This window comes from Bubalus kerabau, chromosome 4, assembly GCF_029407905.1.
Source record: "Bubalus kerabau isolate K-KA32 ecotype Philippines breed swamp buffalo chromosome 4, PCC_UOA_SB_1v2, whole genome shotgun sequence".
NCBI classification, from domain to species: domain Eukaryota; kingdom Metazoa; phylum Chordata; class Mammalia; order Artiodactyla; family Bovidae; genus Bubalus; species Bubalus kerabau.
Genome location: NC_073627.1, coordinates 118,757,894 through 118,773,190, shown reverse-complemented (window position 1 = coordinate 118,773,190; position 15,297 = coordinate 118,757,894). Strand labels below are relative to the sequence as shown.

At 40.1% G+C, this 15,297-nt stretch overlaps 1 protein-coding gene across 5 annotated transcripts in view; it reads right to left on the bottom strand.

Annotated features, from left to right (window-relative positions):
• PCSK5 (proprotein convertase subtilisin/kexin type 5) overlaps positions 1-15,297 on the bottom strand; it is a 521,444-nt gene that overhangs the window by 275,035 nt on the left and 231,112 nt on the right. For all 5 annotated transcript variants that reach the window (XM_055578327.1, XM_055578328.1, XM_055578329.1 and 2 more), the window contains exon 9: positions 12,873-12,973. In XM_055578327.1, coding sequence (XP_055434302.1) covers positions 12,873-12,973 — 101 coding nt within the window. The remainder of the gene's footprint in view (positions 1-12,872; positions 12,974-15,297) is intronic.

Here is a 15,297-nt window from a genome sequence, read left to right as displayed (position 1 = left end):
AATCTATTCTATTTTCTTTCTCTTTTTTAAAATGTAAATTTTCTTAGACATTTATAGCCATCATGGTCTCAGTGAAGTATTTCCTGAGGATTAATTAATAAACTTTGAGGGAGCTGATACACCAAAGCACAGTCAGAAATTGCAGGAGAAATTTGCTACAGGTCTTGTCACAAGACCTGTAAACCTAGGGATCTTATTCCACTGGGCATTTCTGCTTCTTCTAATTCTCAGGATCTTATATGAAGAATAAAGGGTATTTATGAGACATTACTTTGCCAACAAAGTTTCGTCTAGTCAAGGCTATGGTTTTTCCTGTGGTCATGTATGGATCTGAGAGTTGGACTGTGAAGAAGGCTGAACGCTGAAGAATTGATGCTTTTGAACTGTGGTGTTGGAGAAGACTCTTGAGGGTCCCTTGGACTGCAAGGAGATCCAACCAGTCCATTCTGAAGGAGATCAGCCCTGGGATTTCTTTGGAAGGACTGATGTTGAAGCTGAAACTCCAGTACTTTGGCCACCTCATGCAAAGAGTTGACTCATTGGAAAAGACTCTGATGCTAGGAGGGATTAGGGGTAGGAGGAGAAGGGGACGACAGAGGATGAGATGGTTGGATGGCATCACTGACTCAGTGGACGTGAGTCTGAGTGAACTCTGGGAGTTGGTGATGGACAGGGAGGCCTGGCGTGCTGCTATTCATGGGGTCGCAAAGAGTCGCACACGACTGAGCGACTGATCTGATCTGATCTGATCTGATTTCAATAAATGGTATGTTATCCACCCAAGAGCTCAGTTGAGAAACTAGAACTCAGACTTGAGTTTTTCCCTTCCCCAAACACATGATCTAATTCCCTCTCTGTTTGCTGTGCCTGCAAAATGTACAGCAGATTTATCCACTTCTCTCTCTGCGTTACCATCACCTAGACCAGGCTATCCTAACCTCTCCTGAACTATGGCTCTAACTTCCAAAATGGTTTATCTGTCTTGTTCCCACACTAGGACTTCTCTGAGGAGAATCTGGAATGATCTTTAAAAAATTTAATCAAAGTAAGTCTGCCTCCTTAGAAGACTCCATAGATCTCTATCATGGTTACCTACTATGATGCCATATGTAAACTGGACTTTTGCAACCATGTCCTCAAACTAGCCATATAGATCTTACTACTCAAAACTAGAAACCTTGTTCTAAACACATGGTCTTCCCAGCTGGCTCCTCCCTCTTCCTGAAATGCACGGGCCAGTTCTTTACAAGACAGGCTTCTTCTCCTGTTTCAGGAATCAGCTGCAATGTTGCTTCCTCCCAGAGATCTGTCTTTAATCACTGTATGCAAAAATACCTGCTACTCTCTGTTATCCTACTCTGTTTTCCTTAGTGCTTATGATTTGCCTTTTTTTTTTTTTTAATAGACTGCCTCACCAAATAGGATGAAAGTTCCACCTCTGTCAATCTACAAATCAATTCACAACACCTAGCTTAGGAACGGATAACCAGCAGACCATTAATACATATTTGCTGAATGAATGAATGATTCCATCTAAGATCTATGTTCAGTTCAGTTCAGTCACTCAGTCATGTCCAACTCTTTGCAACCCCATGGACAGCAGCATGCCAGGAGTTATCCAGCACCAACTCCCGGAGTTTACTCAGACTCATGTCCATTAAGTCAGTGATGCCATCCAACCATCTCATCCTCTGTCATCCCCATCTCCTCCTGCCTTCAATCTTTCCCAGTATCAAGGTCTTTTCAAATGAGTCAGCTCTTCGAATCAGGTGGCCAAAGTGTTGGAGTTTCAGCTTGAACATCAGTCCTTCCAATGAACACCCAGGACTGATCTCCTTGCAGTCCAAGGGACTCTCTAGAGTCTCCAACACCACAGTTCAAAAGCATTAATTCTTCAGCGCTCAGCTTTCTTTATAGTCCTACTCTCACATCCATACATGACTACTGGAAAAACCATAGCCTTGACTAGATGGACCTTTGTTGACAAAGTAATGTCTCTGCTTTTTAATATGCTGTCTTGGTTGGTCATAACTTTCCTTCCAAGGAGTAAGCGTCTTTTCATTTCATGGCTGCAGTCACCATCTGCAGTGATTTTGGAGCCCCACAAAATAAAGTCTGACACTGTTTCCACTGTTTCCCCATCTATTTCCCACGAAGTGTTTGGACTGGATGACATGTTCTTAGTTTTCTGAATGTTGAGCTTTAAGCAAACTTTTCACTCTCCTCTTTCACTCTCATCAAGAGGCTTTTTAGTTCTTTACTTTCTGCCATAAGAGTGGTATCATCTGCATATCTGAGGTTATTGATATTTCTCCTGGCAATCTTGAAGCTTGTGCTTCATCCAGCCCAGTGTTTCTCATGATGTAGTCTGCATATAAGTTAAATAAGCAGGGTGATAATATACAGCCTTGATGTACTCCTTTCCCAATTTGGAAACAGTCTGTTTTTCCATGTCCAGTTCTAACTGTTGCTTCCTGACCTGCATACAGATATCTCAGGAGGCAGGTCAGGTGGTCTGGCATTCCCATCTCTTTCAGAATTTTCCACAGTTGATTGTGATCCACACAGTCAAAGGCTTTGGCATAGTCAATAAAGCAGAAATAGATGTTTTTCTGGAACTCTCTTGCTTTTTCAATGATCCAGCAGATGTTGGCAACTTGATCTCTGATTCCTCTGCCTTTTCTAAAACCAGCTTGAACATCAGGAAGTTCACGGTTCACGTATTGCTGAAGCCTGGCTTGGAGAATTTTGAGCATTACTTTACTAGCACGTGAGATGAGTGCAATTGTGCGGTAGTTTGAGCATTCTTTGGCATTGCCTTTCTTTGGGATTGGAATGAAAACTGACCTTTTCCAGTCCTGGGGCCACTGCTGAGTTTTCCAAATTTGCTGGCATATGGACTGCAGCACTTTCACAGCATCATCTTTTAGGATTTGAAATAGCTCAACTGGAATTCCATCACCTCCACTAGCTTTGTTCATAGTGATGCTTCCTAAGGCCCACGTGACTTCACATTCCAGGATGTCTGGCTCTAGGTGAGTGATCACACCATCGTGATTATCTGGATCATGAAGATCATTTTTGTACAGTTCTTCTGTGTATTCTTTCCACCTCTTCTTAATATCTTCTGCTTCTCTTAGGTCCATATAATTTCTATCCTTTATTGTGCCCATTTTTGCATGAAAAGTTCTTTGGTATGTCTAATTTTCTTGAAGAGCTCTCTAGTCTTTCCCATTCTATTGTTTTCCTCTATTTCTTTGCATTGATCGCTGAGAAAGGCTTTCTCATCTCTCCTTGCTATTCTTTGGAACTCTGCATTCAAATGGTATATATTTCCTTTCTCCTTTACTGTTCACTTCTCTTCTTTTCACAGCTATTTGTAAAGCCTTCTCAGACAGCCATTTTGCTTTTATGCATTTCTTTTTCTTTGGGATGGTCTTGATCCCTGTCTCCCGTACACTGTCATGAACCTCCATCCACAGTTCATTAGGCACTCTATCAGATCTAGTCCCTTATATCTATTTCTCATTTCCACTGTATAATCATAAGGGATTTGATTTAGGTCATACCTGAATGGTCTAGTGGTTTTCCCTACTTTCTTCAATTTAAGTCTGAATTTGGCAATAAGGAGTTCATGGTCTGAGCCACAGTCAGCTCCTGGTCTTGTTTTTGCTGACTGTATAGAGCTTCTCCATCTTTGGCTGCAAAGAATATAATCAATCTGCTTTTGGTGTTAGCCATCTGGTGATGTCCTTGTGTAGAGTTACCAATACCCATCGTCTCTTTATACAACTTTCAGAGATTAGAAAAATGAGAAATTTCCTTCCGAACTCCTTTCTTCTATACCTCCTCTTTTTTGTGTGGACTTGCACTGGGAGAAACTTCCTAACATGTATTTTTTCAGAGTGGTGTCATTACTTATAGAATTCTCAGATATAGTGTCCTTTCAGACAGATTTCTGTCAAGGTGGTGGAGAGGATCGCATATCACAGATAATGGTATCAGTGCTATCAAATCAGTCAAATCCCAGAGGACACTGTAAAGACCTTTCCCACCCCCGATCTTTCAGCATTACTGCTTATGTTAAATCAGAATTTGAATATTTAGAACATGAGACATTTCTATATATGACACTTGAAAATGACATTTGATCAGCTATATGTGAAAAACTCTGGGGATTGCAACAAGACTGAGAACTATTATTAAGAAATAACCTTTATTATAAGAAATAATCTTTATTATTACAGTATTAAGAGCAACATACTTTCAGTGAATAATAACTTGAGAGCTTCTCTGTTCTCAGTTGAGTCTCTGAGCAACTCAATCATCCATCAAGTTTTTTAGTTTCCGATAAGGAAGGAGATGGAAAACACTGGCTAAATCTCAAGAGAATACAAGGTGACTAAGCCTAATGACCAGGACCTTTCTAGCAGTAAAGGATAACTTTGAAAGGTCCATTGTTTTAAACCACTGACCATCAGTTAAGCTACAAAGTTGAGTTCAATGAAAATTGGCTCTACAATATTTGAACTTGAAAAGTGCTAGAGGACAGTGTATTGTCTGTGTGTGTGTAGACATAACAAAGCTATTTTCAAGCACAGTCCTGGCAGAAGGCCCGTGGTAACTGCTCTGTGGGTCTGGTTACAATTATTTCACTATAGGGAACAACCCAGGGCAGTACATCCCTTTTCTGTCTGCTCAGCCTCATATGGAAATATGTGCTGTTTTTACCTCACAAACCCCTTTTTTCAGCCCTCCTCCTTGACTACATTTTAATTTTCTGTCCCCTTGTTGCAGAATATAGCCCAGCCATTCATGCCAGAAATCTCAGCTCAGTTCTACGCCAGAACTACAACACTACATGAGAAACATTAAGAGTATGTGAAAGGAAGGGCATGTGTAATACCTCCTTCTTTACCCTGTAATTATACAGATCCTGGGCATACAGGCCTGTATACTCACTATCTGTGCATGTGCTAAGTTCTCGTTGAAATAAATAAAACCCTCCTAAAAGGAAAGAACTGGTATATCCACTGTTATTTTACCTCAATAACCAAATGCATTCATGCTCTCCACCCACTGCAGCATTTCATATAGCTGAATGTGGCCCTTGGGAGAGTTGTTAATGGAACATTTTATCCTGAAATGTGGTTCTAATTAAAACAAAACAAAGAAGATAAGAACAGTTTACAAGGTATCAGGCCTAAGATGCTCACTCCAATATTTAGAAATGTTTATGCCCATCATATACTTCCTATGTGGTCTCCCTTCAAGACGGTTGGTTTGAGAACTTTGAACCCCTCAATGAGTTACTTTAACTTGTACTCCCTTTCAATTGTCTTATGTATTAACTTCTCAAAATAATTGCATTTCAAATTTTTTTGGCAGTGGCCCATATTTTTCCTGCATTGGAAGTATACATGAATAAGGGAGAGATTACAGTGAAAGGTAAAACAGACACGAAGTGGCTGATGAATGGGAACTGCATACAATTTATACAGATAGACATTTGGGGCTCATAAGACATGCAGATTGTAGGTTTAATTACCTAAGAAAAGAATGTTGGGGATAGTATTTTGAAACCAACAGCATATGGTGTGAATCATCCTGTGGCCCAACACGTCTTTAATTCTTTGCATGTAGATCTTTCTATGTCTCACATTATCCCTTTCACCGAAGATCTAAGGTAAAGGAACTTCTTTTAGAAGCTAAAAGAGGGCATAACATCATGTCTTTATTTTACCCAGAGTAAGCCCAGTTCTAAGGAATCATAAGTAAACTGGGTAGGATGAACTGGAGCAGTGCATGGGAGAAGTTGCTAGGCAGTATCAAGGAGAGAAACTGAAAAGTAAAAATATATGAAATTGAGCAATTCCATTAACTTCATTTCCTTTGTACAAAAAACAAGAAGGTTGAAATACATGGATATTTAATGTTTATTTAGAATTGACCTTGTTTAAAACATTGTACTTAAGGTGTCACGACACAAAGGTTCCAATTTGGATCAAGTCTGGTATAGATTTTCATCCAAATCCTGCACCCTTCACCACCTTTCCACCAAAACTACTTCAATGACTTTCTTAAACTGTTTGGACATGAATGTTAGTGTCCATTTGCATCCCTAATGAGATTAAAAGATCCTCTGAGAACAAATGACATATTTTACAAATATTTATATTATGCCCTGCCTAATTCACTTAGCTCCTATCATGATGCTTTAAAAATTATTTTTAGTATACAATAGATATTGATTACATATATATTAATAAAGACTGTAAGGCACAATCTTTACTCTCAAAGAATTTAAGCCTTGTTTCGAAGCTAATATATACAAAAACATCTTCTGTACAAGAATAGAAATGGTCTAAGTTATCGAGAACTATATTCTTCCTATATACATTCTACAATCTTGTTCTAGATATATCTATATGGTATATTCTGTAAACCAATGGTCATAGGACAATTGAAATAAGAGAGAACAGACAGATAATAAAAAGAAAGTAGCTGAGCCTACCTAGGAATGTGTGTGTATGTATGCATGCATATATGTGGCATACCAAGGGCAGCAAGCTTCCCAGGCGGTTCTAGTAGTGAAGAACCCGCCTGCCAATGCAGGAGACATAAGAGACCCTGGATTGCGAAGATCCTCTGGAGGAAGGCATAGCAACCCACTCCAGTATTCTTGCCTGGAGAATCCCATGGATAGAGGAGCCTGGCGAGCTATGATCCATAGGGTCGCAAAGAGTCAGACAGGAAAGAAGTGAATTAGTAGATACCAAGGAGAGCTAACATTCAATGTACCGGGTCTATTTTTAGTATACACAGAATACATACATGCAGATATTGGATATATGTATAGAATGGAAAACATATTATAGAATACAGAGTAGAACAGAATAGCAGGTACCATCCCAATTTATTTATTTAGATCTAGATATATTATATGTTCTCAAAGGGCACTCTCCCTCTGGTCCCTGAGATATGAAATCTGAGGAAAAGGCTTTAGGTCACTTAAAACAAGAATTCATGGCAGATTCCTTGTATCAGTCCTAAATAATTTCAGATGTTTCTACCCAACTCAGTCCCTTTTATTTACCATTCACTGTGCAACATTTCTAGTTTGCCAAGTTCATATTATTCAAATTTCCAATGAGAGACCACTTGCAATTCAAGGCAAAAAGGTTTCTTTGGTGAACTTATATTTTGAATTTCTTGAGCTAATGCTGATAATTTAACATATAAAACATTCTACGAAAATGGCTTTCCTCTGCTAATAGTTGCAGACTCAAGGCAGGAAAACTTTCAGTAAAACAGAGTTTATGATTGTGAACACTATGTTTTTATGAATGTCAGTTATTTCAACTCTATTTTATAAACCATTATATATAAAACATCATTTGCTAGCAACATAGTTTTTCTTTCTACTTGTCTGGAATACTGGTAATATATACTAGCACTGAGATACAAAGCACCTTACAAATGTGACTTGATGTTTTTCTAGGTTGTTCACTCGAAACCATTAGTCATGTTTCACTACTTTCTTCATTTAAGAAACCTGCTCCCAGGTTCCTCAGAAAACTAAAAACAGAATGCCCATATGATCCAGCAATCTCAGTCCTGGGCATATATCTGAACAAAACTCTAAACCAAAAAGACACACGTACCTTTATGTTCAGAGCAGCACTATGCACAACAGTTAAGACATGTAAACAACTTAAATATTCATCAACAGATGAGTGGATCAGGAAGAGGTGGTATACATACATATACAATGAAATACTACTCAGCCATAAAGAAGAATGAAAGAAAGTCATTTGTAGCGACATTGATACAACTAGATTATTATTCTTAAGTGAAGTAAGTCAGAAAGAGAAAGACAAGTACCATATGATATCACTTACACCTGGAATCTAAAATATGGCACAAATGAACTTATCTATGAAACAGAGACAGACTCAACAGTCAGAGAAAAGACTAGTCGTCACCAAGGTGGAGGAGTTTGGGGGAGGCATGAGTGGAAGGCTGGGGTTAGCAAACCTAAATCATTGTACATGGAATGGATAAACAAGGTCCTACTGTACAGCACAGAGAACAACTATGTTCAGCATCCTATGATTAACCATAATGGAAAATAATATTTCAAAAATAATGTGTGTGTATATACATATGTGCATATATATATATATAAAACTGAGCCACTTTGTTGTACAGCAGCAATTAACAGAAAATTGTAAATCAACTACACTTCAATAAAAAATAAAGAAACCTGCTTCCAGGACACATTTTATTTAAATGTTTTCAGTTACACTATTTAAAAAGACATCGTTTTAAGTGGCGATGACCCAAATGATAATTAGTTTACTTGTAGTCACTGATTACATATTCCCTATTCACTCGGAAAAAAAAAAAAAAAAAAAAAAAAAAAACCACCCAGAAAACTACTCCCAAATCCACAAAATCCAAATTAGAGAAATACTGTAAGTCTCTGAATCAATACATATGTGATGAGGGTACCCCAACACAGAAACAGTTTTCTCTCCTTTAAGATACCAGTGATTTCTCTTATTCTGAAATTGCTCATAATTTTTAGAAGGGAAAATATTTAGAGCTTCTTTCACCCAGGGAGCATCCTTGGGAACAGGGGGAAGTTGCCTAGTAATTAGAGAGGTAAAGTTATGATCAGACTGTCGGAGGTGGCTGTAGAGCTTAAAGAGGATCAGACTCAGGGCAAAAAAGGAAGGGAGGCAGCTTTTTGGAGGAACTGAGAATCCTTCCAGTCTGGGGAATGGTGCACTTTTACCACAGTGTCCAGCAGTGTGTTACAGTGGAGACTGTTGCAACACATGTTCTTACAAACCCTATAGGATAAGGATGGCCTACAAGTCCTATTACAGCAGAGTTAATGATCAAACTTTTTTTTTGCATTCAGATAAGAGATCAGAACACTTTTAACTTATTTGTCTCTGTGTCTTATATTTATTTTCTCTTCCCTTAGTTTCCCAAGAATATTTTTCAGAAAAGCTCCAACCTTAGGGCAACAAGAAGACTCAGAAGGCAAAGGGGTCAATGGTTGGAGTAGCATCCAGAGTAAGAGCCATAATCCTACTGATCTAGGCAAATCTGCTGATGCAGGCAAGCACTTGCGGATGTAAAGGAAGCAGGCTGTAGGGAAGCTGGGAGGTGAGAGTTTTCCCCAAGTGAATACTACTGGAAACTAGTGGCACTGTGAGAGATGACACATTTCTCCTCGTCAGACAGGAAGAGCTAAGACATGCAGCTGAATGGGGACTGGCAGTCTATGCCTGCAGTTTATCACCAGAACACTCAGCCTCATTCAGGGACTCATCAGACCTGAGCAGGGGGTGTGTATCCAAAGTGTTGGCCAGAGTTCTGGGCCAGAATTCTGCCCAGCTCTGGGTCTCTCTCTTCCCTCCTTTTATAAGGGAGTATAGTGGTCCACCTCCCCACCCCAATCATTGTTTTCTCTTTCTGTGGTTTCAATTACCCATCAAGCCTGGTCCAAAAATATTAAGTGGAAAATTTCAGAAACAATTCATAAGTTTAAATTGCACACCATTCTGAGTAGTGTGATGAAATTTCATGCAGTCCAGCTCCGTCTCTGCTGGGATCCCCAACCATGGCGTGATGATCCAGATCACTCAAGGATGACCCTCCTTCTTATGCACCATCAGAAGGGCAACAGTAACCTAACACTACATCACAATGTCTATGCCATTCACTTCACTTCCTCTCATCATGGAGGCATTTCATCATCTCACAGCATCACAAGAAAAGTAAGTACAGTTCTACGGTTCTAAAAGATACTTTGAAAGAGACCACACTCATATAACTGTTAGTACAGTGTTTTATTATAATTGTTCTATTTTCACTTATTGTTGTTCACTTCTTTCTGTGCCTAATTTATAAATTAAACTTTGTTACAGGTATGTACTTATGGGAAAAACATAGTACTATAGGATTTGGTACTATCTGTAGTTAAAGGCATCTACTGTGGGTCTTGGAATATGGATAAGGGGGAACTACTATCAGGCTCTTCAACATGTGATAGTAAAGGCTGAATCTCAAAATATTACCAATGTTGAAGTGTTGCTAAGAAGTACTAGTGGTAGAGGCTGAGTGATTGGGTGACGTACACTTGCCAGGGTTAAACTTAGCTTTAGAACAACTGCGACCATGGTACACTGTTACCTGAGTTCCTCACTACAATTTCTTAGCTTCAGATCCTTTTTCTCCTGTGGGAGGCCTATTGCTTACTGAAGCTAGTTTATTCATGTTTGACCCACTGTTTAGGTACTCAGACCTCTTTTCCCTAATGTTCAGCTTCACTTAAAAACAGAGATTGGCCTGTAGAACAAACTGATGGAGATGTATGGAAAGATTTATTCATTCTCATATGATCAGGTTGTTTACTATATATTGTGGCCAAATCATTGGACTAGACCGTTAAAAACCTTGAAATATAGTGGATTTTCTACCTAAGCTGTATTTTACGAACTTCCTTCCACCCATCACAGTTTTGGCAAACATCAATCTTAAAAAAATACTCAAAATTTGCTCAAAATGCAAGGGAAAAGAAAACAGGCAGCTTTCCAGTGTGTTCCCTGGACCCAAAGCAACTTTATCCAACTGAGTGTGTTGTTTTGAGGCATAAAATTAAGGATTTTTCATTTGAGCTTGAATAGCGGTTAAAGGAATTATTGCTGAAAATATTCGTGTTATAGTAATATTTTAAGTAACTAAGTAGCATGTGGTTGTATAGCCATAGTTATAGTACTTGGTTGCCACGTTTGAGATTATTTATCTCTTTTTGGTGGGGGTATAGGGGGAACAGGGAGATGCAGGAAGAATTCCTGATTTTCTTTCAGTATTTTGTGGACAGAAAAATATTCCAGAGAAACAACCCAGATTTCAGAATGAAGATGATATATTCTTCAAAAGCCAATTTAGTCACCAAATGAGAAACACATACACTTAATGTACTTTCACAACAGTCCAGAGAAAGGTTACAAAGTGAGAACAGGATAAGTGCCAGTTCCTTGCTAAACTTTAAACACTTTAAAAGATATAATACGTTGAGATGATTTAACACTTAGCTAACACTGTCCAAAAAACCCAAACATTCAATGTCAATGCTAAGGGGCAGGAGGCCACCTAAAGATATGGTACCTGCTGTGGTCTGAATATCTGTGTCCCCTCAAAAGCCATATGTTGACACCTAACACCTAATGTGATAGGATTAGGAGGTGGGGCCTTTGGGAGGGGATCAGGTGACAAGGTTGGAGCCCTCTTGAATGGGACCAGTGCTCTTATAAGAGATGTCAGAGATCTCCCTTGCCCTCTCCTTCTACCACGTAAGGCCAAATAGGAAGTGGGTCCATGCCAGACACTGCCTCTGCGGGCACCTTGAGCTTAGCTGTTCCAGCTTCTCGAGCTGTGAGAAATACGTGTTGTTCATAAGCTACTCAGCTTATGGTCTTTTGTCACAGCAGCTCAAATGTGCTAATAGAGCACCATCCCCCGAGTCTGTGTTCTTCTGCCTGTCTCAGTCCAAGGAATTACACATGACTTAGCAATTGACTGAATCCACATTACATTGAGGCCCCGCTGCCTTACAGAGGCTGTTTGCCTTACAAAGAATCAGCTGTAAATGTTGGGAAGTCATCTGCATACTGAGAATGAAACTGTACTGTTCTTATTAATGCCCAAGTCTCGTCATGATTCTTATATTCTTTTCCTGTCACCTGCTATTGTTCTGCATCAGATTTAGATGAAAGAATCTTTCCAGTCCTCCCTACGGCACTGGTGCAAAGCTATTTTTGGAAAAACACTTAACGTCATTACTTCAGTTCTTTTGTCATGACCCTCTTGTACGATGGCCTCAGTGTGCAGGTTCACAATCCCTTCTACAAAATTCTTGGACCAGAGGTGTTTGGAATTCAAGATTTTTTCAGGTACGGTGTCCTTAGCATGTAGTACACAAAACTTTCAGTGAGGTCCAAGCCAGCACCTCGTAATCAAATACATTAACGTTTCTGCAGGGAAATGTATGAATTTTCACAATAAAGAAAAACTGTAAATAGCCTCAGATTAGTTTAGGGCAAGCTTTGCCATCAAATGAGTTTTGGTGTCAGATCTGCAAAAACAACTGTCAGTTTGGGGGGCATTTTGGCTTTTGAAATGGAGGATAAGAAAGTGTCGATCTCTACTGGGTTTTCAAAGAGTTAAGACAAACTAAACTATTGGTGCTTAGAGAAAGAAGAGACGAAAACTACCACCATACAAATCTAATCCAAGAACCTAAAATAACCTGAGGAGAGGCCTTTCAAAGGGGTCTTTGAAACACCAGATTTGACTACATTAAACAGGGCTTTATGGTAAGTGGGTTGCCTTTCTTCCTGGGCTCCCATCATATGACCCTTGACATACGTTATTCTCCAGAGTGAGGCTGTGATGATTCTATTGTCATGCAATCTGAGCTGCATTGCTGACCTGCAGGGAAAGGGCCCAGAAGTAGGCAGACCTAAGTGTTCTGAGACTCACAGAACATTCCCAGACTAGAATAAAAACCTCAACAAGGCAAGAAGAGTGTTGCAGCCAACTGGCAAGCTTACACTATGACTCCACAATAAAGTAATGACACTGTTTGATTTTTTAAGAAGATAACCCCAAAAGTTGCCTTTTCCCTTAATATAGGGGAACCGTTTGTTAAGCCCTATTCTTTGAAGTTTTAAAGGTGGAATTGTGAAGATTATATCCTGGCTTGTGCTAGGGATTATCTACTAACGAAGGGATAAAGTGTCCTTGAGCTGAGGGGCTGTCACCAGTGGAGACAAATGGAGGTAAAGGCTTACTTGGCTTCCAGGGCCAGTGCGATGATGCCTGCAGCCATGGGGGCTGAGGCTGATGTCCCTGTGTGGTTGTCCGTGCAACGCTGCCTCAGATCCGTAGTGATCTAGAAGACAAAAGTGGAAAATTTAGGGCTCTGGAGTCAATGTGAGTCACATGCAAGTAGAAAGAAATGTACTCATAAAACTGGAATGGAGGGGTGTTAAAATAGTTGTTTTAAATTCCTGGTTCCTGTGCTCCTGTGACCGTATCACTTCCAGAGAACTGCCTGTGTAAATCAACTTTGCAAAGGGAAGGGTCTGGAAATTGGATTCCACTTGTGTTACAACCGGGGTCAAGACTAAGGTGAGCCTTTGGCCAGAAACACTCAGGTTGTGCAAGTTTATCCTTAAAATCTCCACCTAGCCACCTCACTTGCCTCACTCTGGTCCCAGCTTTAGCTAACATCAATGTACTTTTATTACTCCAACATTTTAAATAATCAAACATGTTGAGCCAATCACCAGACACTGAGTTAAGCATGATCAGCGTAAGGAATAAAAGTACAGGGTCTCGTTCCTGCCCTCCTAGAACTATCACCTTGGAAAAGCTGCAGGTGCAAGCAAAAGATTTGTTCTGTTTTAGAAGGAACATTTGCTTACAGACTGATTTTTAGGATATACAGAAATGTGACTCGGATGAACCAAGATTTAAATCCTGACACATTTAACACAAACACTGAAAACAAGGTTGAAGCCAGTATAATTGATGTGAAATTAACAGCCCTAAGTACATGCTTGAACACTATAAGAGATTAGCCATTTTCCATTTTTTTGAAAACCAAAATGTAAGAATCAGATCATTGTCTCCTCTTGGTTTGAAGCCAGTTCACTTTAGCTGTGGTTGAATAACATGCCCATCAGCAAGGGCAGGATTTCTCAACCTGTGTTTCATGATCATTTCCTGAAGGAAGAAAAATAACAGGCAGATTCTTCATAACCAGCGAAAGGAAGCATCAGGGTAAAAGATTTTGCAAACCATTATAACAGCTAAGATTTAAAAATCCTTCCTCCCTGATAAGAATCCATTTTTGCGCTCCCTCCTTGGGACTAACAGCCCTCCTGTTGGGAAGGTATAAGACTTATGAGATGAACTTACTAGGACTCACATCGCAGCTATTGAAAGACACTGGTAAAGCTTTCTCAGGCATCAAGATAAGTACATCGCCCATATTTTACAGATAAGAAAACTGAAGTGAGGACATATCTGGTGGCTCAGTGGTAAAGAATGTGCCTGCCAATGCAGGAGACATGGGTTCCATCCCTGATCTGGGAAGATTCCACATGCTGCAGAGCAACTAAGCCTGTGCTCTAGAGCCCAGGAGCTGCAACTACTGAGTCCTTCTGTCACAACTACTGAAGCCCATGCACCTTAGAGCCTGTGCTCCCCAACAAGAGAAGCCACCATAATGAGAAGCCTGGGCACTGAAACTAGAGATAGCCCTGCTCGCTGCAACTAGAGAAAAGCCCACGCAGAATGAAGACCCAGCACAGCCATAAATAAACAAATAAAATTATAAGAAAAATTAAGAAGAAAGGAAAACAGGTGAAAGATCAGCAGAAAGATGCAGGGAGACAGAGGCGGCAAAAACAAAGCCCTGCTTTTCTAAGGTGCATCCTTCAAGAGAAGTATGCAGACAAGCTGATTTGGAAAGAAATTTGATCATCACCAAAAGAAACTAATGCGTAACTCCTTAGAAATGAATCCTCCCCTAAAAGTTTCTTTGGTGTCGTGTGAGGATTTCTGAAGGGACTCTCTAATTATCAGTTATAAAACGAGATGGGCATCTTGGTGATTTCATTTCACACGACACCATCAGCGCTCACTGTCTGTTCCTAATGCCTTTTGACACCTCTAATATTACCAGCTTGGGCTTCCAAGGTGGCGATAGTGGTAAAGAACCCGCCTGCCAATGCAGGAGACTTAAGAGACACAGCTTCAATCCCTGAGTCGGGAAGATACTCTGGAGGAGGAAATGGCAACCCACTCCAGTATCCTTGCCTGGAGAATTCCATGGACAGAGAAGTCTGGTGGGCTACAGTCCATAGATTTGCACAGAGTTGGACACGACTGAAGTGAGTTTGCACGCACACACACAATGTTACCAGCTTAGCCATCCTAGAGAGGTGCTGATACAAAAGAAGTAGGAGAAAGAACAAAAATATAGATAACCACATAGATATGGTGGCAGTAGAGAAGAGAAGAGTCTTGTACTCTTCTCTGGACTAACTGATTGCTGGGCAAGAGCCCGACAGTGTGTTTGGCAAGCAGGGAGAGTTGTTTCTAGATTCACAGATTTGACTAGCCGGCCATCCATGGAGTCTCCACATTGTGGATGTTCAAGAGATATCTGGGTAAAGAGAGCCCTACCTGTTTCTCCATTAAGAAACC